The sequence below is a fragment of the Chionomys nivalis genome, chromosome 15 (genome assembly GCF_950005125.1).
Source record: "Chionomys nivalis chromosome 15, mChiNiv1.1, whole genome shotgun sequence".
In the NCBI taxonomy this organism is placed as follows: domain Eukaryota; kingdom Metazoa; phylum Chordata; class Mammalia; order Rodentia; family Cricetidae; genus Chionomys; species Chionomys nivalis.
The window spans coordinates 24,877,792-24,899,772 of NC_080100.1; the positions used below are offsets into that span (position 1 = coordinate 24,877,792).

The following is a 21,981-nucleotide window of genomic DNA, read 5'->3' on the forward strand; positions in this document are numbered from 1 at the left end:
AAAAGGTCTGCCCTAGTCAGACAAACTAGAACCGAAGGATGAGTGTGTGTGGAAGGGGAAGAACAGCAGAGAGCTACTATTAATGCCTAAAACCAATACAGTCTGTGGGACCCAGGGACCTTATTTTTACTGTTGCTATGCAACCAGTGCTCTCAGAGAACCAACTGCGCTCAAGGTTGTTCATCCGGTGCTGGGAACGTTCGGCAGTAGTTTAAGAGACTTGTCGTGTCTACAGAAGGTGACAAATACCAAGAGGTACTGACAGCCATCTGTCCGAGGTATGTGTGTGGTGATGATGCGACTGACACGGGAATTCAGTGTGGTTCAGGACTGGGGGAGTCTTACAATGGCTGTGAACTCTGAGGTCAGAGGAAGAACCATGCACAGGGTAAACCGGAAAACCAAACAAAACAAAACCACCACCAACAACAACAAAATGAAGGCGGACCAATGCAAGCAATACCTTCAGCTACAAAATGTAGCCTTTTAACTCTAGGATGAAACAGAAAATAATGATGACAGGATGGAATACTAGATAAAAAAGCAGGGACTGGAGGTGGCTCCGTGGTTAATAGCACTTCACAGTCTTCCCAAGGTCCTGATTTCTGTTTCCAGCACCACACCGCTGCCCACAATGAGCAGCTCACAACTGCCTATAACTTCAGCTATAGGGGATCTGAGTCCCTCTTCTGGCCTCTGCAGGTACCTGCATTTAGGGCCCACACAGCATATACCTACCCACATAAACAATACAAAATAAACATGCATTTGGAAAAATGCTACAAAAGTAGCAATGAGGCACTAGGACCTCCACCATCCACTGTCAGACCATGCAGCTCTAGTTCACAGCCCTTTCTTCTGCTAGTCTCTGTGAGCTCTCAGGACGTGGATGAGGATAGTCCATTTGGGCTGACAATGGGACAACCACAAAAAGACTACACACATCTTATTTCTGTTCTGAGCTGTGTATCATTATTGTCTCCCAAAATTAAAAAAAAAAACATTGATATAGGAAGAAATTAGTAATTAATAAACAATTTGGATGTCTCTTGGGGATATTATGCTAAGAAATGCCAACATCAAATGGTTATACATGGTGCGTTTTTATTTAAAATACACTCACAATGACAAAATGGGGGATAAAGAATGGTGCAATTTGACAGAGAGACAAAAAGAGAGGGTGTATCTGTGTAAAGACAGCGGTAACCACCATCACACTGAGACCCACACTGCCCACACAGTGCAAAGGAACTCCTCAGGGAAGCACTTCGGCACGTCTGAACACTCTCTAGTGAACGCACACAAAACTGAGCAAAAAGAATCATCTAGGCTAGCAGCCTAGAGAACGGCATGCACCAGTCACCTTCCTGTTCTTGTTGTCAACTCTGGGGAAAGACAGGAGGGTTCGCAGAGTTGTAATTCATTATTTTTGCAATAACTTTCTGCATCAAAAAAATATTTTAAAGTAAATGTTCTTAAGAACTGTCCAAGAAAATGTTCAGAAATCAAGAATGAGTAAACAAAGCTATGTATAATTTCCATCTAAATGACTCAAATTTTTGTTTCAACTCAAAATAATCAGCAAATTTAAAGTTATTAATTTAAATGATTTAAATTAAGATTATTAAATAAATCATTATAAAATTGAAAAAACTCTAAAGAAAGTAACCAATAAACACTCACCCCTATAGTCACCTTTCATGAGTCCTAAAGGGCTTGTCACGTGTTATTTTTATTGTATTTATTTTAGACCCTGGCTGGCAATAGCGGCTCACCTCTTTCAGTTACGTTGATAAATATTACTGATTCTGCTCGTCCCAGTGGGTTGTGACCAGTCAGGGTGAAGTTATAGATTTCTTGGTCGGGAAGCATTTGGAAGGTTAAACGACAGCTTTCATTTGTAAGTGTTTCAAATCTTTTAAGCACGACGGATTTTCCCGAAATGCTGTCAGTCACAAAGAAAAATAATTTCAGGATAGTAAGATGTAAATATGGTGGAGGGAAAATCATGGGCAGGTTTCGACTGATATATATAAAAAGTTCAGTTCTACTTTAAGACTAATCAAAAACTCAAGAAAATGATGTGTGATACAGAAAATAACCAGGCATAATCCACCGCCTAGACTATCTGGGGCCCTTCTGTTCGCCTTTAGACAGAAGAGGCAGGGCACTGCAACCACACAGGAGCCAGCTGCCATTGGTCCAGTCACATGACCCCAACACAGCGTGCTTGCTTGCACGGCAGCAATGTGCCAGACTCCTGTGTCACTCAATGGGTTCTTGCGAGGTTCCTGCTACCAGCACTCTTTCCCGGGGACCATTACCTTTCAGATAAAATGTAGTCTGTATTTCGTGGTCCCACCAGCCCTGTTGGCCTTCCCGGATTCCAGCTGCATATAATCTCTTTGAAATCATGCGTCTCACAATTCAGTTTCTGAGGAACATCGGGTGGATCTGGAAGGAAAAGGAAAACAAAGTCGTTCCGTATCTTCTCCCCAAAACTGCAGTTTTACAGGCTGTTAAGTGAGATTTTGCATAACTCTCTTCAAATCATTTGCTGTTTATCATTTCTTCCTTGGCTGGTGCGGCAATTTTCTTATCACTGCTTCTGCAAGATGTGTTGTTACAGCTCGCACTGCATCAGAAATAGGGGATTAAAACACTCTAGAGAGTGACTTGCAACTCAGCAAATTCCCAGCAGCCACGTGAGAAATGAACTAAATTTCTTTTTCCTTAGACTCTACTTCAAAGTCTTCCCAGCTAAGTCATCAGAACCTACAGTTTGGAACCACTATCACCTGGGACTGAGAAAGTTCTGTACATGCTTAAGATTCGTGGCAGATGCTCACAGAATCTGCTCTGCCTTTACTTTGGGGCCGAGGAAAAAGAAAAAGGTCAGGTCTGGAGGAAGATGCAAACGTAATGGCTTTGTGGGAGCCCAGGTAGTTTGGATGCTCACCTTAATAGACCTGGATGGAGGTGGGTGGTCCTTGGACCTCCCACAGGGCAGAGAAACCTGCTTGCTCTTTGGGCTGAGGAGGAAGGAAGACTTGATTGGGGGAGGGGGAGGGAATGGGAGGTGGTGGCGGGGAAGAGGCAGAAATCTTTAATAATTAAATAAATAAATAAATAACCATTCTATTAATCATAATTGCAAAAAAAAAAATCTAAAATCGCCATGGTCTGGCACCTTATTATAGAAACTGATCGCTATAATCATGCGTAACCAAACACAAAGAGACACTGGCCTATCCTAACGCTGTATTTATACAAATACTTTCACTTTCTGTGAAAGTTAAAAACCATTAATCTGCCTGTTGAAATACTCTGCAAAAGTAATTTTGTTTATGAAGGAAATGAATTTTTCAAATGGTACCCAGATTTCTATACTCCTCCTAGAGATCCCAGTAATGCTTCAATTTTTATTCATTAATGTTGCATGTGTGCCATGGAGCATGTGTAGAGGTCAGAGGACAGCTGGGTGGAATTGCCTCTCTCCTTCCATCTTTATATGGGTTCCAGGGATCACAGTCAAGTCCCAGGACTGTGGAACGAGTGTCCTTGCTTGCTGAGATTTCAGAGGCTCCTCCCATGACATTTTACCTAATACTGAGGTTGACTAGTGGACTAGACAATTAAATGAACAATGGTGTGCTTATTTTGAAAATTCTTTTAAACCTAAGGCCAAATTACCCACCATTTTATTAAAATTACATGCTGAAAATCTGGACTACACTTATAGTGATGATTATTTTAGGACGTGGAGTATGCTTATTAAAGTAATCTACTTAAAGTCCAAATAATAAGAATAAATAAAAAAGAAACAGGAGTATGACAGGAGGGGAAAAAATGAGAAGACAATCTTTGAAATGTACTGATTTTCTTATCAAACAAATTAACTTTTAAAAGAATTAAATTGAAGTTAGGTAAATCTAAATACAAATCCCGTTTTTAATATACCAGCAAATATAAAATACAATTTTGAAAAACGTTATTAAGTGGGGCCATGGTGGGACACACCTCTAATCCTGCCCTCTAGTGGAGGCAAGCTTATCTCTGTGAGTTCAAGGCCAGACTGAACTACCTAGGAATTCCAGGCCAACTAGGGGTACAGAATGGGAGGAGGTCTAAAAACAAATTAACATAAGAAAACACCAAGTAGCAAGGAATAAATGCAAGATATCCGAGAGCCTGTATTGCTAGAATAGTTCACTGATAGAGAAATCCCTAGAACAGACTAAAGAAACATAAAATCCACTCAAACCGTCTCACACACCTTTAATCATGAGACCCAGAGACAAAACTCAGAACTTACAAACTCACAGTAGCGAAAACAAGGGCATCGTGGCCACAGGCAGCGCCCGCCATAGGGGAGGAAGGAGAAAGTTCAACATCAAAACTAAAAGTCCTAAGCACATAATTATCTGAGGTCATGCCACAGAAGCTGCATGGCAGGGCTGCCGGCCACCGCAACATGGAGGCACATTTTAGGCTGCGGGAGCCGTCAATCGCCTTAACAGAGGTCTCCCCGAGCAAGGGCACCCACGCTATAGGCAGACTACACGAAGAATAAGACTTCTCAGCCTTCCTCGTACTGCTGCCCTCAATTATGCTACTTTATTTGTTTATTTATTTATTTATTTATTTGGTTTCTCGAGGCAAGGTTTCTCTGTAGCTTTGCAGCCTGTCCTGGAACTAGCTCTTGTAAACCCGGCTGGCCTCGAACTCACAAAGATCTGTCTGCCTCTGTGTCCCGAGTGCTGAGATTAAAGGAATGTGCCACTGCTGCCCGGCAACTATGCTACTTTAAATGCTGGGAAAGATACAGTGTGCGATTAAAATCATCATAACATTTAAACCTGGGTACTTAAGAGTATACATTAGTTAAGTGAGAAATGAATGTGTATGAAATTATTAGGTGCAATTAAGAAATAACTACACATACTAAGGACTTTGAATCAACTATGACATTAGGAATTTAAACTAAACCTTAGCTGCTAGATGTCTTAACCTTATTGTGAAACTCAGAACTGATAGTGGAATAGGTAATGCAGGAAATGAGTTCCAGGCTCCCATCCAAGCGTTCTAGAGCCTCTGTATAGTATCTGCGATAATGACAAGGAAATAAGGAAGAAACAGAATCAGCCGGCAGAAAAGAAATCAAGGCTGGAAAGGGAGCAACACAGGCTAAGAGGAGTGAGTCAGCACGATATACTTACAGCCTGCAAAGACAACCGTCCCATACACATTATCTTCTGTTGTGAAAACCACATTTGTTCCACTGTTTTCAGAAACAGAAATGTTCTGGATACGGATCGCAACGTTTTCCCCATAAAGATGGATAAGAGGACAGAATGTCTTGCCAATCTGTCCTGACAGCACTTTTGTTGGACTGACACAACAAAACGTTATGTCTGAGCCTGCAAGAATCACTTTGTCTTGAGGAAAAACATTGGTCTCGGAATCAGGAGTCCCTAGAAAGAAACAAGAGGAGTCGCAAACATGTCAGACGTCTTTTACACAAAACCATCTCCTTAGGACATCTTTTTTGCCTCCTAGGATGATTTTTATTTTCATTCACTTATTTACTTACTTATTTTATCTCTATTTATTTTCGTATGAATGTGATCTGTGTATGTGACCATTGTATGTAGGTGTGTGCACACGTGGAGACTATGAGCTGACATAGGGCATCTTTCTCAATGTTTCTCCACTTTAGTTTCTAAGATGGGGCTCTCACTGAACCTGGACCTCACCAGCTAAGCTAGATGGAAGAAAAAGCTCCGGCCATCTGTTGACACCCACCCTTAGAGAGCCAGGGCTGCAAATGTCACCATGCCCAGCTTTAAGGTAGGTACGGGGACTTGGGGTCACAGAACCGCTTGAGTGGCAGGCACTTTACCAACAGAGCCCCTTATTTTTTATTATTTTGAAACAAGGTATTATTCTGTAGCCCACATTGGCTTGGAATTCACCAGGAAGCCAAGGCTGACCCAAAGATTGCAGCACTCCTCCTGTCTGCTGAATGCCACCACACCTGACTCTTAAAATGAGCTTAAACTGGGCTGGAGAGATGGCTCAGAGGTTAAGAGCACTGGCTGTTCTTCCAGAGGTCCTGAGTTCAATTCCCAGCAACCACATGGTGGCTCACAGCCATCTGTACTGAGATCTGGAGCCCTCCTCTGGCGTGCGGGCATACATGGAGGTAGAATGTTGTATACATAATAAATATAAAAAAAAAAAAAGATGAGCTTAAACTAGTTCAGTATCTACAACACATACTGTGAAATACATGAAGATGTGAGATAATGCAGGTCTCTCGGGTTTCAAAGAAGTAAGACACAGGCAAGAATTGAAACCGTGGCCTTATTTACTTATCCAGGGACAGAAACAGATCACAGGTCAATGTCAATGGTCATAGGTTAATGTTATTTGCACAAAGAAAACGCCTAGCAAGTTTATTTCTTGGAAACTAATCTGTGTTTTTGGAGCTGATTTACATCTCATGCGTCAACAGGTGGGAAGCACCCCACAGCCTAACTAGCAGCTGGTTCCTTAATCACAGCTCTGCAGGTTAAGGCCAGGGACCCCAGCTCCACACTTAACAGCTGATCTTTATACAATGGCCTCTGGTCACCTTTCTACCCCCCACTCTTCTCTGCTATCTGGCTTCTGCCTCTACTGATCTATGGAAGTGGATCACTGGCTCCGTGTTCGATCCAGGAACCACTCCCCATTTATCATCCAAACTCATCCAAACTCCCTCATCTCTTGGGTTCCACCACACTGAACTTTCGGGGCCACTCGGAGCCCTTAGGCCACAGGTCTTCCTTCAGTATTGCTGCAGACAGGAGAGCTCCTAAGTGTAATCTTGGCCTTCAGAACGTAAGCACTTCAGATCATATACACATTTGCCATCCCCGAAGGGGAATCTACAGCGCCACCCACGTCTCTGGATGCCAGACTGGCATTCCCACCTCACCACTCGGTGAGCCTGCACTTTCCCAGCCAACTGGTTCTGATAGTTTGCTTCTGTGCCAACAGTCCCTCCAGGTATCCAAGATAACAGACGCTGTTGGCGCGGCTTCTTTCCATAAGCGCCCACTCCTCAAATCAGATTCTGCTACTCGCATCCCGTCCCCCTTACTTCTGAACTCAGCTGTCCTGAGTTATATTTACAGTCTCTTGCTCAACTGCCACAGAGTCTCCTTATTTACCCAGCTGCTTCCGCTCCTTCCTTATCTGATGTTGCTCCATGGACTGTCCGCCTGCAGCAAACACCAAACATTTTCTAGACCTCATTTATGGTCACTGACGGCCCCGGCCCCCACTCGCCCTGCCAGCACTGTTCATCCACCTGTTGGAAGAGGTCTGTCTAATTGACAAACGGTTTTCAGCGCGGCTTTCTGCAGCCCGCTTCAGAGTTTAATCCCCAGTCTGGGGTGGCCACTTTAGAAGACAGCTGCTGGGATTCGGAAAACCAAGAACAAACGCTAGCACTTACTCTTAAGTAATCTACCTCACAAGGAACAAGGGTCTGTAATAGTAAGCTTACAAGAAATGTTCTTCAGGAGGCTCCAGGCACTCCACTCTTTATAGCCAGGGAAACGGGGATGGTTGATGTACTGTCTGATCCCCACAGAGTGAGGAGCGCATTCCAGGGGCAGGTCGGAGGTCCAGCTCCACTGGTGAACTGTATCTCTACCGTTCAGTGTCGTGTTGAAGGACTCCTAAAAATAAACACAAAGTTACGCTTCCAAATAGCGGTCCGTTCTGCCTGTCTCCAGGATAAACAGTCAGGAAGACCCCACAGAATATGTGCAGTCAGTCACAGAGCAATCTTATAAAGGCAAAGGGGCTGCACTTTTGTACAGTGGCTTGTTTTCTATAGAACAGTGGGTTCTCAACCTTCCTAATGCTGTGACCCTTTAATACAGTTCCTCATGTTCCATAAAATTATTCTTGTGGCTACTTTATAATTATAATTGGCAACTGCAGTGAATTGCAATGTAAATATATGATAAGCAGGATATCTGGTATGTGATCCCCGTGATAGCAAAGGGGTCACGACCCACAGATTAAGAACCACTATTATTAAGTATTAACAAGAAAGTTAGACCAACACAGACGTTACTCAATTATGTTCCCTTATTGACATTAGGTCCTACTGAATTACCATACAGGTGTTGAGACTCATTAAGGCCTTCAATAAAGCAACTAAGGAAATATGTTGCTATAGAAATTATTTCCATATTTTCATAGAGGAAAAACTGTATATTGAAGAAGCACAGCCAAAGAGAGGGACCACACACACACACACACACACACACACACACACACACGAGACCAAAAGGCAGGTGAGAAATAGGAAAAATAAGGCAACCAGAAAACTAGTCTGAAGATCCATTTTCTCAAGAAGAAAGATTCCAAGAGAAAAGGGAAAAAATAGAATGGGAAACCAAAGAAATAAAACAAGTTCCTAGGGAAACAGATGAGACTGAGACTGTAGTGAGCCCCCCAGTGCTCAGCAACACAGACAAAGCTTTAGACACACGAGTAAGGAGGGGAGCAGGAAGACAAAGAAGAAAGGATTTTCATCTTCCACTGGGGCAGTTAAAAACCACTGCTGGAAACCATAAAGAAATAGCTATGTACGCATGTTATTTGCAAAGATGGAGATAATTAATGGAAAGAATCGGCTAATGGAGTTAAACAACGTAGATGTAATCCTAGAACTAGGAAGACAGAGGAATGAGTACTGCAAGCTACAGCAAAGCCCTGTCTCAGTCGACAAATACAGGCCTGTTCCTAAGGAGAGACAAGTGGGAAATGGGAGGACAGCTCGGGACCTTCTTCTACCCATCCTCAGGCATGTGGGACATCTTCTGGGGCTGTGTACAGCATGTGCCTTAACTGAAACACTACTGCCTAGCATTCCTCTTGTCCTAGCATCCACGTGACACCTGTCGACTTATCACACCTGTTCCTCTGTCTTAGAATAAGAATAAAGTGAGTATAAGTCATACAAAACCACTGAAATATTGAGTCGGGGGAGAAAGAAAAAGTAGTGTATACAATGGTATTTCAGGCTGGTAACCTAAAGCTTACTAATTTCTCAATTATCATTTTATTCTTATTATGGTTAAATGTTTTAAATATGTATAATATGTATAATAATAGACAAAGATAAAATAACAGATTGAGTAAAATAAACTGAAAACAAGCTTTTATTTCATTTATGCAAGGGCATGTGCATTTAAAAGGCTGGGCATTTACTGGATCCAAGAGGTAGAATTGGGAAGTAATTCTCCCTTAATTTCTCAACTTTCAATTACAGAAGTGATTTTTTTAAACATTATTTTTATTGTTTTTGTTGCTGTTGTTGTGATCTGTGTGTATATGTAAGCGTGGTCCTGCACTTGCCACGGTGTACATGGTATACATGTGGAGGTCAAAGGACAACTTCCGGAACTCGGTTCTCCCCTCCCACCACAGGTTCCGGGACCAGATTCAGGCAGTTGGACTTGTGCAGCTCACGCTTTTACCCCCGAGCCATCCCGCCATCCCGTTAACGTGGATGCCACCTTGAAACCTTTAAAGGCTATGTGGTTTCTTGAGCATCATAGGGAAATGGATTTTTGCCCCAACTTACTGATTTTATGGGTTCCATACGCGGATGCTGTAGAACCTTAACCTCCCAGGTGACCTTCAAGGGGTATGGAAAGGCAGAGCCTTTGTCGGTCCACTTCAGGTGTAACGTGGAGGTCGCGAAGTCAGCAGACAAACTCAAAACCTCAGGAGCATCTGGAATGAAAGCTAAAAATAGGAAAGAAAAGCGAAAACTTTTAGTCAAATAAGCACTATATTTTTCACACTGAATTTCAATTCCTCACTGACTGCTAAATGGGGGGGGGGGCGGCGCAGGTTTTTATTTGTGCAGCCAGCTCCCAGTGATTAAAGGGACAAACTAGAGAAAACCGTCAGCTGCTTGTTTCAAAGACACGACACATTTCCTACTGCAGAGAGCAGCAGGGTTCCCACAATGTTCTAGTGTCACCTGGTCGGGGACCTGCAAGGAAGTAGTGAAAGGGCTGCTTGGGGAGTCAGCAGGCTGAACCTTTAAAAACAAGCAAGCAAACAAGGCCAGCTGGAAAAGGGCCTCTGTGCTCTGGCAGCTTCTCACTTGCCCCCCAGCAGCGGAGCCCCTCACGTCACCACCCATTTAAAGAACTAAGAGCTGCTCCAAGCTGTGAGTGTCATCAAACGACAGAGCCTATTCAGGTGATTTGGGCACTGAGTGCAGAAGCCAAAGGCTAACTGTGAAGGAGGATGGTAGAGAAGGCAGCGTCCAGCAGAGTCCGCGTCCAGCACAGAGTCCGCGTCCAGCACGGAGTCCCGGGCCCAGAGATAGACACAAGCCAGTCAGCTGGGGCAGTGCTGGAGAAATCTTGGCTAGCCAAGAGGCTATGGGTTATGATGTCAAACGGGAAAAAGACACTCTGCTCTGAATGAAGGATTCACCAGGAGGAGTCTAAGGAAAAGAGACAAAATGCAGGACCACGGGGCTGAGAAGGGGCAGGTATCAAATAGTCCACATAAGACAGAGCTTAGGGACAAGGGCTGTCAGGGGTTAAGGGAATGGTTCTTTTGTATCAGTTGCTTTCGATTGCTGTGTTAAAGCACCACGGTCAAGGCAACCCAGAGAAGGAAGGGTTTGTGGGGCTTTCTGCAGGAAGCTTGGGAAGGCTGGGCCTCTGACACTGAACTATGGAAAGTGAGTGATAAAGGCTGTTCAAGAACTTGGGCACTTGTGGCGGGAAGCTGTGTACTGGAAGGAGGTAGCAGGAAGAGTAATGTGTATGTCTCCAAAACTCCCTACCCACGGGGCAAGACCCAAAGCCTCAGATCAGTGAGAAATGAGGGACGTGTGTGGCTTTATCTGTGAAGCATAGGCTCGCCAGTGGCAGAAGCAGAGCTATAGATGTTCTTGCAAGCTTCTTCCTCAAATGTTAGGCACGCGAGGATAAGTTAGAGAACGTCCAGGACGAGACCTTTCTTTTCTCACTTCTAGTCATTTCCTATGAAACTCAAGGGCCCCCAAATGAAGTCATGGTAAGTAAGAAACCACAGGAGTAAATAAATGTTCAGGGTAAGCTGGCTGGCTGTCAAATGCAGGAAAATGGCAGAATAAACTATTATTCAATGTCAGTCTTGGAACCTAAAGATAAGTCTATAAACTTTGATTTTACTAAAATTTGCTGAACACTGTGTTTTACACCAGACTTAATATTTGGAGCTGCGTGTGATCTGGAAAGCGTGGATTTAAAGTCTGTGCTATATAACAAAGTCAGCTGCATGGCAGCTATACGGGGGCACGGAGCACGCTCCACGCAGAACCCGGAAGTGGAAGCTGCATGAGAAAGCAAGCATATGGGTAATGAGAGGCACGAAGTGGATCTGGTGCCAAGAGAAGGCTGGTCTGGGCGCCAGGACTGAGCTAGCAGCAACCGAGGGTGATTGAAAACACCATAGTGTAGTAACTTAAACACGATAAAACGGGCACCCTGAAATGTAGCCATGCTAACCCATGAAAGATGTTTCTTTCCTACAACTAACACTAAGAGCCTTTTGAAAACCCATATAAAAACCTACTCCTGTAGACGCTTCCTAAAATAATACATATATGAAAAGAATTTAAATGGAGTCACCATTTAGTGGGAGAGAGCCTGTCCTAACTAGACACATTGGGTCAACAAGTAAAACCTCCAATGTCAGAAATGGGTTATATCTTATTGAGTCATTGGTCAAAGAAATTCCATACCACCACCCCAAACATCACAGACTACTGTCAACACTATTGGCTACTCTCCATAACCAGATGGTAAGGCCCTATCACTGAAGACACAACCTCCTTAGGTCATTGAGCATGGGGAAACTGAGCTGTACCCAAGTATTTATGGTACCAGAAGACACTTTTGCATACTACTGGAGGAGAAAAGTAAACATAAATTTTCAAATACAAGGCCTGTGACCTGTAACAGCAAGCTACCTGCAAGATATGCTGGTACAGTAGTGGCACAAATGTTATTGGAATAACCAAGCACATTCTGATTGGAATTTTAAGGCCTATCCCATGAGATGGAGCCCATACAGGGCACTCTAAACTGGCAGGCAAAGAACCTGAGACTAGCGAGGTCATAGGCCCTAGGGCAAAACCTACTACTATTGTTCTACTAAGGATCACAGCAATAAAACGACAATGCTATACCCATAGATCAGCGCATTGCTTGATATTCATCAGAAAAGCTTCTTCTTGCCATTGACAGTAATTAACACAGAGACGCACAACTGGACAATGTTCAGAGAGTGAGAGACTCTGGAGCACTCAATTCTAAATGGGATGTCTTTATCAAAGCTCTTCCCACAAGGATCTGGGATCTATGCCAAAGAAGAGGGAAAAAGACCGTAAGAAGAGGTGGCGGGCTGACTTGAGGAAAACACCATCTTCCAGACACAACAGAATTGCAGCGTGTATGAATACAAAGAGACTGTGAACAGCATGCAAGAGATCCGCCCAGGTTCAAACCAGACAGAATCCAGGTGGCAGGGGAAGAGAACACCAAACCCCACTCCTAATTCAGAAGCTATTTGCAATTGATACCGAATGGGAAGTAGGTGGCCCTGGGTACATCAACCACATCCAAGAGTAGGCTCCAGGTCTGAAATAGAATGGCCTCCATGTCTTTGGGGTTTTTGTCTTGATTTCTTTTTTCTTCTATTTGTTTGATTTTTTTTCTTGAGACAGGCATGCAGACAGACAGACAGAGAACAAATAAGCATGAATTAGGATGAGTAGGGAGGTAGGAATCTGGAAGAACTTGGGGAAGAGGAAAGATGACCAAAATACATTGTATAAAAAAGTATTTTTAAATAAAACATTTAAATCTGTATAGCAAAAAGAAAGGAGGAAAAAAGAAAGGAAGGAAGGAAGGAAGGAAGGAAGGAAGGAAGGAAGGAAGAAAGAAAAAAGAAAGAAAGGAAAAATCCTTCCTTTCTTCAGAAACCCATGTGATTTACTCTTTAGCAGTTGGGTGACTGCAAAACACAGTTCACCATCCCTATTTCCACTGAGAGATGGTGAAGGCCATGATTACAAATGAAAGGATTTCAGAGACAAAAACCCACTCTAACTTCCCTTCTCTGCATAATAGCAGAGTGAGCTGCCCAGGGGCCCCTTGAGCTGCAATCTGCCTGTCTCTTGAACTAAAACAGACATCTGAGGACAATTTTAACTTGCACATTAAAAAAACTCAGAAGTATCCATACAGAAAGGAATTTAAATTGACAAAATGACCCAGCTAGAGACTACACCCACTCAACCCCCCCTACACACACACACACACACACACACACAGATCAGCACGCATGTGCAGGTCAGGGGACAGCTTGTGGAATCTACTCCCTCCTTCCACTGTGATGAGCTCAGGAGACTGAGCTCAAATTGTCAGGTCTGCATGGCCAGTGATTTACCTCCTTCATCCAGCCATCAGGAAAGACTGTGTCTGGACAGTCTCTTCGTTATTATTCTTTCAAACACCTAGGCTGACATAGATCTTCCCCAAGACATAACCACTCCATGAACTGGACAAATCAGAGTTAACTTCCCTTTCTTTCCCTTGCCTCTAAGTCAGTAACCTTATAAGGTTCATCACGTTATTATGATGCCATCCTTTCATGGGTCACACACTAACAAACCTCTTAGCCACCACGTGAGACACCCGTGAACGTCAAGTTCCATCTCTGTCTCCCTGGGTTGCCTCTGTCCTTCCTGTGGACTGGTGGCCAAGCTCCTACATGTTCACTTAGGAGACTCTGGCCAAATGCCTGTGCACAGGGCAGAACACAAAGTCCCTGCCCCTTCCTTCAAAGAACACACTTCCTGTGGAGAAGACACAAGGTAAACATCTAACTACACACTGGACCGTGAATTCAATTGAGGGAAATTGCCACAAAGAACCGCAGCATGCCCGAGTGTGAGTGAACAGGGGGAGGGGGTCAGTCAGGCTACAGTACGAGAACAAAGCACACCCGAGAAATGCTGGGACGCAGGTCGGAATGGAGGTGAAGGGCGCTAGGCTAGTAACCACGTGAGGAGGGGACCTCAGCTTCATCTACTTTGACTGGAGGACACATTTGCTTCCTTCCTCAGCAAGGACACTAAGTAATGAAAGTGGCAACATAAATGAAATTCAAATAATCATAGGTTTGTGCCAGTTCCCCAGCACCACGGTACTAACGGTGATTTCGCTCCATTCACAATTAACTTCTAGGCGGGCTTGGGGACGCACACCTCTAATCTGAATCCTCTGAACCTAAGGCTGGAAATCACAAGCTCAAGACCAGCCTGAGCTCCATGGCAAGTTTTTGTCTCAAAAACAAAAAGCAACTGCCAATGTTAACAATGAATAAAGCAAAAATTTCTTTTAAAAACTTACAAACATCTTTTTCATTCAGGGTGAAATTACTTTGGAAGCCATTCAGGTAATTTACTGTTACTTCATGATCACCAGGTGAAAGGGCTGCAATTTTAATGTTTGTTGTCTCTAATCGATGACAAGAACGGAGCCTGTAATGAAAGAAACAGAACTTTAAATAGCATATTAAAAAGAGCGCCATGCTCATAAAAGCCTGATTCAGCACAATAAGCACTAGAAAACGCCATACGCCTTTGTGTAACGTCGGGTTGTTGGTTGGTATGAACTATATGCTAAGACCGAACAAAGAGGAGTCAATGGTGGGGGTTGGGGAGTAACCAGACTTCCAAAAAGTACAGAGCAAGCAGAGGTCTTAGCACTGTTCCGATCCTGTCTCAACCTGGCCAGAGCGGCCTCAGCTCCACAGGCTGCTCCCTTCAGCACAGAACATCAACACCCAGCACCTCCTGGTAGAGGCAGGCTCAGCAGAGGCCAGTGGGAGTTGTCAAACTGGACACAGCGGTCCCTCTGCACATACCTTCTCTCCTTCCCCACTGCTCTGCCTGGACTTAGGGTTTTCTTTAACAAAACTTCATCATTTGGCTTTGGAAGGGCTTCCAGTCCCTTCTGGACTAAAGAGTCTTGCACACCACCGTGATTCTCCGCTCTGATTTCACAGCCCCTTGCTTCCCTATGGGCCATATTCCCCGTCTTATTTTCACTACTAAGAACTTGGCCTCTCGCAACGTAGCCCTCACCGAGGGCCGAGCAGAACTCCGGCCCAACATTTGCTTAGGACTTTGGGCTTGACCCTCCAGGCTCGCTTCTTTAACTTACACCCTGAAACCATCGGAATTCTCCAAACCTCACCATTTCATTGATTCATCTTGGGTACAAAGTCTTGCTCTCTTGTCACAAAGGAGATGGTGCTTGTGTCTTCTGCCACACTCCATGGTCTCCACTCCTTTCTAAGTCACCTTACACTTCAGTCAGCCAGCCGCCCACAGTTATTGCGGGGACTCGTTGTGAAACCCTGGTGAGCAGGACTTAAGTTTCTTCCCATTGTGCCACACCACAGCCAGTTGCCATCCATTACCCACCCAGAGTTCCAGGATCCCATCCCCAGGACTCGAGCTAAGACTATCCTCCTCTGGCCCTCTGGGAACAAGGAATGGCCACACGACTTTATGTGGCCAGAAAAACCTGAAGCTGTCAACAGTTACACACTTCAGGAAGAAAGTCCCAAAAGCCAGCACAGGCTATGTCCCTTCCGATGACCTCCAAACACAAAGGGGTTTGGGGTGGAAATCCCAGCTAAGCCAGAACATAAGCAGAAAACAGTCCCTTCAATTTCATGAGCAAAACATCGGGGTTTGAAGACTGTTTCTGCGATACCCTCCAACTCCTCTTAACTGATAAATCATCCCAGTGCTTACAATAATACTTGGAAAATGTACCCTGAAGGGGCATAGTGGACTGTGTTTACACACGATATGTCTGTTTATATCAGGACCGCTTATTAGCAAACTGGGACTTGGGGAGAACCTTGCTTTGATTAGCAACGCATTGTCCTGCTGGGATTGGGGAAAAGGGAGAGACGCTGTGTAGGCCTTCACTCTCGGAAAAATTGCGTCATGCCCACCCAAGATTTACTCTAGCTATGAGGTGATGTTGAGAGCTCCCCCCATCCTCCCAAGGCCCATTCAGTCTCCTCCTTAATAACATGGACCCGTTGTTTACTGGACATTGCCTCCCGGCTAGGCGAATTTATCTCCAAGACTCTTGAGGAGCCGGACTTATTAACATCTGAGACGATCTGGCCAGTGTCAGCCTAGGGGATCTTCTAAGTAGAAAATCATTTCTCCTTGCCCTGCTTGCTACTTCAAATGCAGGGCTACTCCTTATGAATCACCTTGAACCATGAGATTCCAGGCAAAAGATGCCAAAGGAACCCGAGGACAGGCTCATCAATGGCTGTGCCGGCCCTGAGCTGCCACATCCAGACCACTTCCCCGAGAGTCAACACCTGTGTGTGGAACCGCTGTCACTGTCGCGGGCATTTTCTGTGAGACACAGACTTCAATCTGACAGAGGCAGACACTGGTTTGGCTAGACCCGCAAGGCCCCCTGACCAGATCAGTACACTGTGGGTGGTATTCCACTTTCATACTGCGTACAACGGAAGAAACAAACCTGTGGCTAGAAGACTTTGTTTCCATCCGGGCTAATGTAAAACAGAATTTTTAAGAAAGAGAAGACCGAGTGAAAACCTCCTTTGGATGCCCGGGAACAAAATTGTCACACTCTACAGTAACCAAGAAGGACGCTCTGGATTACGGCTTTGGGCGAACCCCAGGGTTTCATTACCTGTCTCTAATGCAAACTTCTTTAACGGTTCCTGAGCTGAACTCAAGGGGCTCTGTCCACGTGCAGTCCCACACCTGCATATTGTTGGTTGTGCATTTCAGATTCTGAATTGCTCCTAAAGGAGGAAAAGCAACAGACAGGTATATAGACAGCACAGAGCACACATGAAGACCTCTCTGGGGCACTTTGAGGGTCAGTGTCTCGGTGGCGAGACAAGTACTGGGGCCACAGAGGACCACCCTCTCCACGAAGAAAGGACCCCACTCACAGGATGCTACTTTCTAGCTGTTTTTCTAACTCTGTTTTCGGTGGGTTTTTAAAATGAATATATTTTTAAATTTCTTAAGATTACAATACAGCTACATTACCACCTCCTTTCCTATCCACCCTCTAAACCTTTCCATGTATACTCCCCTTGTTCTTTCAAATTTATGTCCCTTCTCTCTTCAATTCTTGCTAGTTGCTGTCACATATATTTGTATGCTACATATATATGTTACATATATTTATATATGTATGTATATATGTATATTATGTGTGTGTGTGTATGGTTTATTAAGACAGGGTTTCTCTGTTCTGTAAATTTCTCTGTAGACCAGGCTGGTCTCGATCTCACAGAGATCCACCTGCCTCTGCCTCCAAAGTGCTGGAATTAAAGGCGTGCATCACCACCACCTGGATATATATTCCTGAGTAATAAGTGCAACCTGCTCAGTCCATGTACTGTTACCTTTATGTACGTTTTCAGGGCTGACCATTTGCTCTAGTTAGTCCCTGGGCATGCTCTTCCCCGGGTAGAGCTATTCCTCCCACTCTCGTATGTCGGCAGGAACAACAGCTCTCTAGTTGGACTTCAAACCGACTCAACAAAAGGAAAATCATGCCTGGAATTCTAGCCAACTACCTGCGGCTACTGAACCATGGATCATGTAGGACGACTGACAACAGTCACTTCACTAAACCAGCACAATCCTTAACTACACTCTAAACGTGTGTCCTTAGGCTCACGGAGAAGCATAGTGAGTCCTTATCCCTCATCAGGGAAACCTCTCTTTTTAACAGTTGGAGACCATTACAGAAAAGCGCAACTGATCAAAATGAAGAGCTGTGAAACCCAATGTTAATGGATACATTTACAAAACAACTCCTACACCTAAGGCTCAGGGATTACTGCAGAAAAAGGGGTGGAAGGACTTTAAAATCAGAGCAACAGGGGTTCGCTGTGAGACTATTTCTCCTAGAAATGTCAGAAGCTACACCCATGAGTTCTCATCAACATAGCTGCTTAATCATGACACCAATAGGCATGCTAACATGGAAGAGCGACAGCTGTGAGGTTTCAGCCCTGGACAAAGAACTGCAGTCAACTAAGAAACTGTGTGTGCGTGCGTGTGTGTGTGTGTGAGGAGGGGTTGGGATGTGCTTTGTTTCTGAAATTAAAAGGTAACTAATAAAAGCCAAGTAGTAGAGCAGTAGTATTGGGGTTAGACTACAAGCAAACTCTTCACTTCCAGAGAAAAGAATTATTCCAGAAAAGCTCTAGGTGTATACCACATCTACAAACCTGCCTAGCTGGGGCTGCTTCCCTGTTCGCACCAGACTGCCCCTCCACGGGAACCAACAATCAATCACTATTGTAAATTACATTCAAACACCATGAACTCACACCAGCCCATAGAAAATATTCTCTCGTGTGTGGGCTTAACCAGTGCGAAAGAAACAGCTCAGAAGATTACAGTCCTAAGAGTCTGTATCCACACCCATACAATGACAATGCATAATGGAATATATGGGCACGGGCATAGGAACCACACAATGAAAAGCCACCCTGGAATGGAGGCTGAAAAGAAAGGAAAGGGGCATAGAAGATAAAAAAGGGTAGGAAAAAAGGGGAAGTGGGGGAAAGGGAAGGATAGAAGGTGAGGGGGTGGATGGAAAGAGAAACACAGGAAAGGGAAGAGGAAAGCAAGGAGGAAGGAAAAACAGTATGAAAACTTATCTCATACGCTATAATGTCATGAAAAGGCTTATTATCTTATGTATTACAGGCATGATACTCACTGCTGTCATACATTATAAATTAACATAAAAATCAGAAACACCTTAGAAATGTGCACAGTAGTAACCAGCAGTTACCACAATCACATTATTTACTTCGTAATCTTGGGGAAGAGGTCTTTTTAATTATGTAAACATTATAAAGATAAAGTTGATGGGCAGCAGGATAGCATCCTTCACAGAAGTGAGCCAAGCGGTATCTGCATAAACATTCCGAAAAACGTTTTAAATAAGACACAAGAAACACACGAAAAGAGTTTCGATTCTGCTTAGAAAACTTTCTTCAGCGACAACACTTGGGACAGAGAACTGCACTGCTGGCTGGGCGGGGCGGGAAGGGCTGGCTACTGGGACACAGTGGGCATTTTCTGTGCTCTGGAATGCAGCCAGATCTTGATGGTGCCTGGTTTAGCAACTGCACATTGTCAAAACTCAGAGAACTGTATCCTAAAGGAATGCATATCATTGTCTGAAAATTATGCATTATTTGTATAGGGTAAAAGAATATTTTAATCTGCCTTTGATAAAGAGGCTTTTTAAAAGAAACTAAAAACACATAGGAAAAAGACTGCAGAGAAACAGGACTAGTTTAGAGTGGAAAGTAAACCAGCTTGCTCATTTGCTGCAAGGCTTCCGTACTTACCCCTCTTCAGAATACTTGCTTGCACGGTCAGATGCAGAAGCGTGAGTGCCGACAGGAGCCATGGCAAGTTTGGAGTCATTCTCCTTCTCTGACTGCCCACCATCCAGGATGGCTGCTTCCACCAGGAATAAACACCCATGGTCTGTGCTGTGCCGTCAGTCCTAGAATGAGAGAAGAACACGGACTGTCCAAATGGCTCAGACGACACACCTCCCTCTGGGTGGACAACACCAGAAGCTGTCAGGACATACGCTGAAGCGTGCTGTGCGCTCCTGGGTGGAGAAGCCAAGCTCGGCTGCTCTGGCTCTCAGACATCAAAAGCTGCTTGCAGATGCTGCTTTGAGGTGCTTGCCACAGACAGCAGCCCCACAACAGGGTAAGCTTCCCGTTCAAGATTACCCTGAACACATGTGCATCTCCACACTTCACCCCAACACTGCTAACAGAGGAAAGCTAACCAATGCACGGACTGATGTAAACACAGCCTAGGTTTGAGCCCTAGGTATCCCACTTTCTGTGCGGCCCCAAATATACCCAAAGGGACCCCAACCTATCTGTGCCTAGGTACCCCTCTGCAAAGCTGAGGTGCAAATGCATTTTCCTACTAAGTTCATTATGAGAAGCAAGGAATTATAAGCACATGCAAAGCAGTTGAAATGTGCAAAACTCGTGGTCAGGCTATCTGTTTATTGTATTGTGTGGGGGGTGGGGGAGAGAGGAAACAAGAGGGAAACAAGAGAGACTCCTAGTCTTAGTGGCTACACAACGCATCCCTGGGTGCACGAAGAAGCAGGCAACGAGAGCAGAGGTACAAACTAAAGGATTCAAAGATCCGTTTTAGCCGAGTGCTAGTGTGCTTCCACTCCACATGACAAACAGAAGCCTCCTCCCACAAAACACAGAACACTGTCCAGGGAGAGCCAGGGCAGCTCGCACAGACCCGGCTGATTCTACCGCTGGTTCACTGGAGTAGCTATGCTCCTTCCCATTTTCCAACAGACGTATCTGACAGCTGACAAGACCCTCCACTGCACCGACGTCTGGTTAGACCTAACAGTGCCCACCCAGCTTTCCACTGCACAAAAAAACCAAGGACCTAAAACATATGAACAATGTCTAAAACGTGAAAGAGCTCAGGAGAATGGGAAAACAAAAATTAATCCAGAAGAAACAAGGCCAATATGGAAAGCAGCAAAATTCTAAAGATTACATTTGTCTTTACAACGGAATGGTATTCCATTACACACACACACACACACACACGCGCGCGTGCCCCAAATTTTCATCACCAATTTATCTGTTCATGGACAACTAGGATGACTGCAATTTTTTGCTGCAGTGAATAAAGCAGCAGTATGATGCTGCAAATTCCTCTAAACTAGGGTATGGCGTTCCCTAACTGTGCAGAAGTTCACTGAGACTTCTGTAAGTTCTATAGACCTTGGTTCGTTTCAGTGTGTGGTGCTTTTTATTTGCAACATTTATTCTTTTTTATTGGAAAGTTAACACAAAAGGAAATCCAAAAACGTCACAAAGTTTTCTGTGAGCAAAGGGGGACAGCCATAAGAACAAGGAGGGCATGCCACGAATGTAGCAATCGGAAGCAAAAAACAGTGCTAAAAAGGTATTAGACTGATGTTACATTTTAAAAGATTTATATGATTATTATTATTATTGTGTGTGTGTGTGAGCATGTGTGTGTTCCCACAGGCACGTGGCTGCCGGAGGATGTCAGGAGAGGGTGTCAGTCCTCCAGGACCTACAATTGCAGGACAGTTTTAAGCCGCACGACAGTGGGTGCTGAGACAGGAACTCTGATCTTCCGCAAGGGCCATCAACACTCTTACCCCCGCCCATATTAAAATAGCTAAAACACCAAGTAATCGTGAAACAAAAATAGAAAATGGATGAGAGATGGAGACCTGCTAGAGAAAAGAAATTCAGCTTCTCGGTGACCAAAGCCTGCGAGAGAACACATTTGTCACTGACAGCAAAAAGAACACTCTCTCTTGGCTATAGCTGAACACTCTGAAAAACACGCAGATGAATGAATCTCAGACACCTTACATAATTATAACCCAAGCACATTCGAGGTACAAGCACAGGCTTCTAACCTGTTTGGCTATTTTCTAGGTGAGTGAACAAGTTCCCTGTCAACTCCAATGTCACCGAGCTCGTTTATTAGCATGAAAATGTATTCGTGGAATGTCTACAGCACCCGCTGCTGAGGTTACAGAATTACACAGCTGTGCGGGAATGGCTCAAATCAGCACAAACTATACCCGCCAAATGGCTCAACATATGTTGGGAGAACACCTCACTACCAGCTTATGGTTATTCTAGAAGGGAAACTCAGGTTCCACTGCCATGCCAGGAAGAAGGGATGAGAGGGGCTGGGGGGAGGTGGCCAAGGAAGGGCTCAGGACCAGGTGCTGCCAG

The 21,981-nt window shown here is 44.5% G+C and overlaps 1 protein-coding gene across 2 annotated transcripts in view; it reads right to left on the reverse strand.

Annotated features, from left to right (window-relative positions):
- Lifr (LIF receptor subunit alpha) overlaps positions 1-21,981 on the reverse strand; it is a 65,839-nt gene that overhangs the window by 21,067 nt on the left and 22,791 nt on the right. For both annotated transcript variants that reach the window (XM_057789556.1, XM_057789555.1), the window contains exons 2-9: positions 19,543-19,703; positions 16,842-16,956; positions 14,496-14,626; positions 9,653-9,816; positions 7,556-7,730; positions 5,220-5,474; positions 2,325-2,454; positions 1,776-1,945 (exon numbers count right to left, since the gene is read on the reverse strand). In XM_057789556.1, coding sequence (XP_057645539.1) covers positions 1,776-1,945; positions 2,325-2,454; positions 5,220-5,474; positions 7,556-7,730; positions 9,653-9,816; positions 14,496-14,626; positions 16,842-16,956; positions 19,543-19,681 — 1,279 coding nt within the window. In that variant the 5' untranslated portion in view covers positions 19,682-19,703. The remainder of the gene's footprint in view (positions 1-1,775; positions 1,946-2,324; positions 2,455-5,219; positions 5,475-7,555; positions 7,731-9,652; positions 9,817-14,495; positions 14,627-16,841; positions 16,957-19,542; positions 19,704-21,981) is intronic.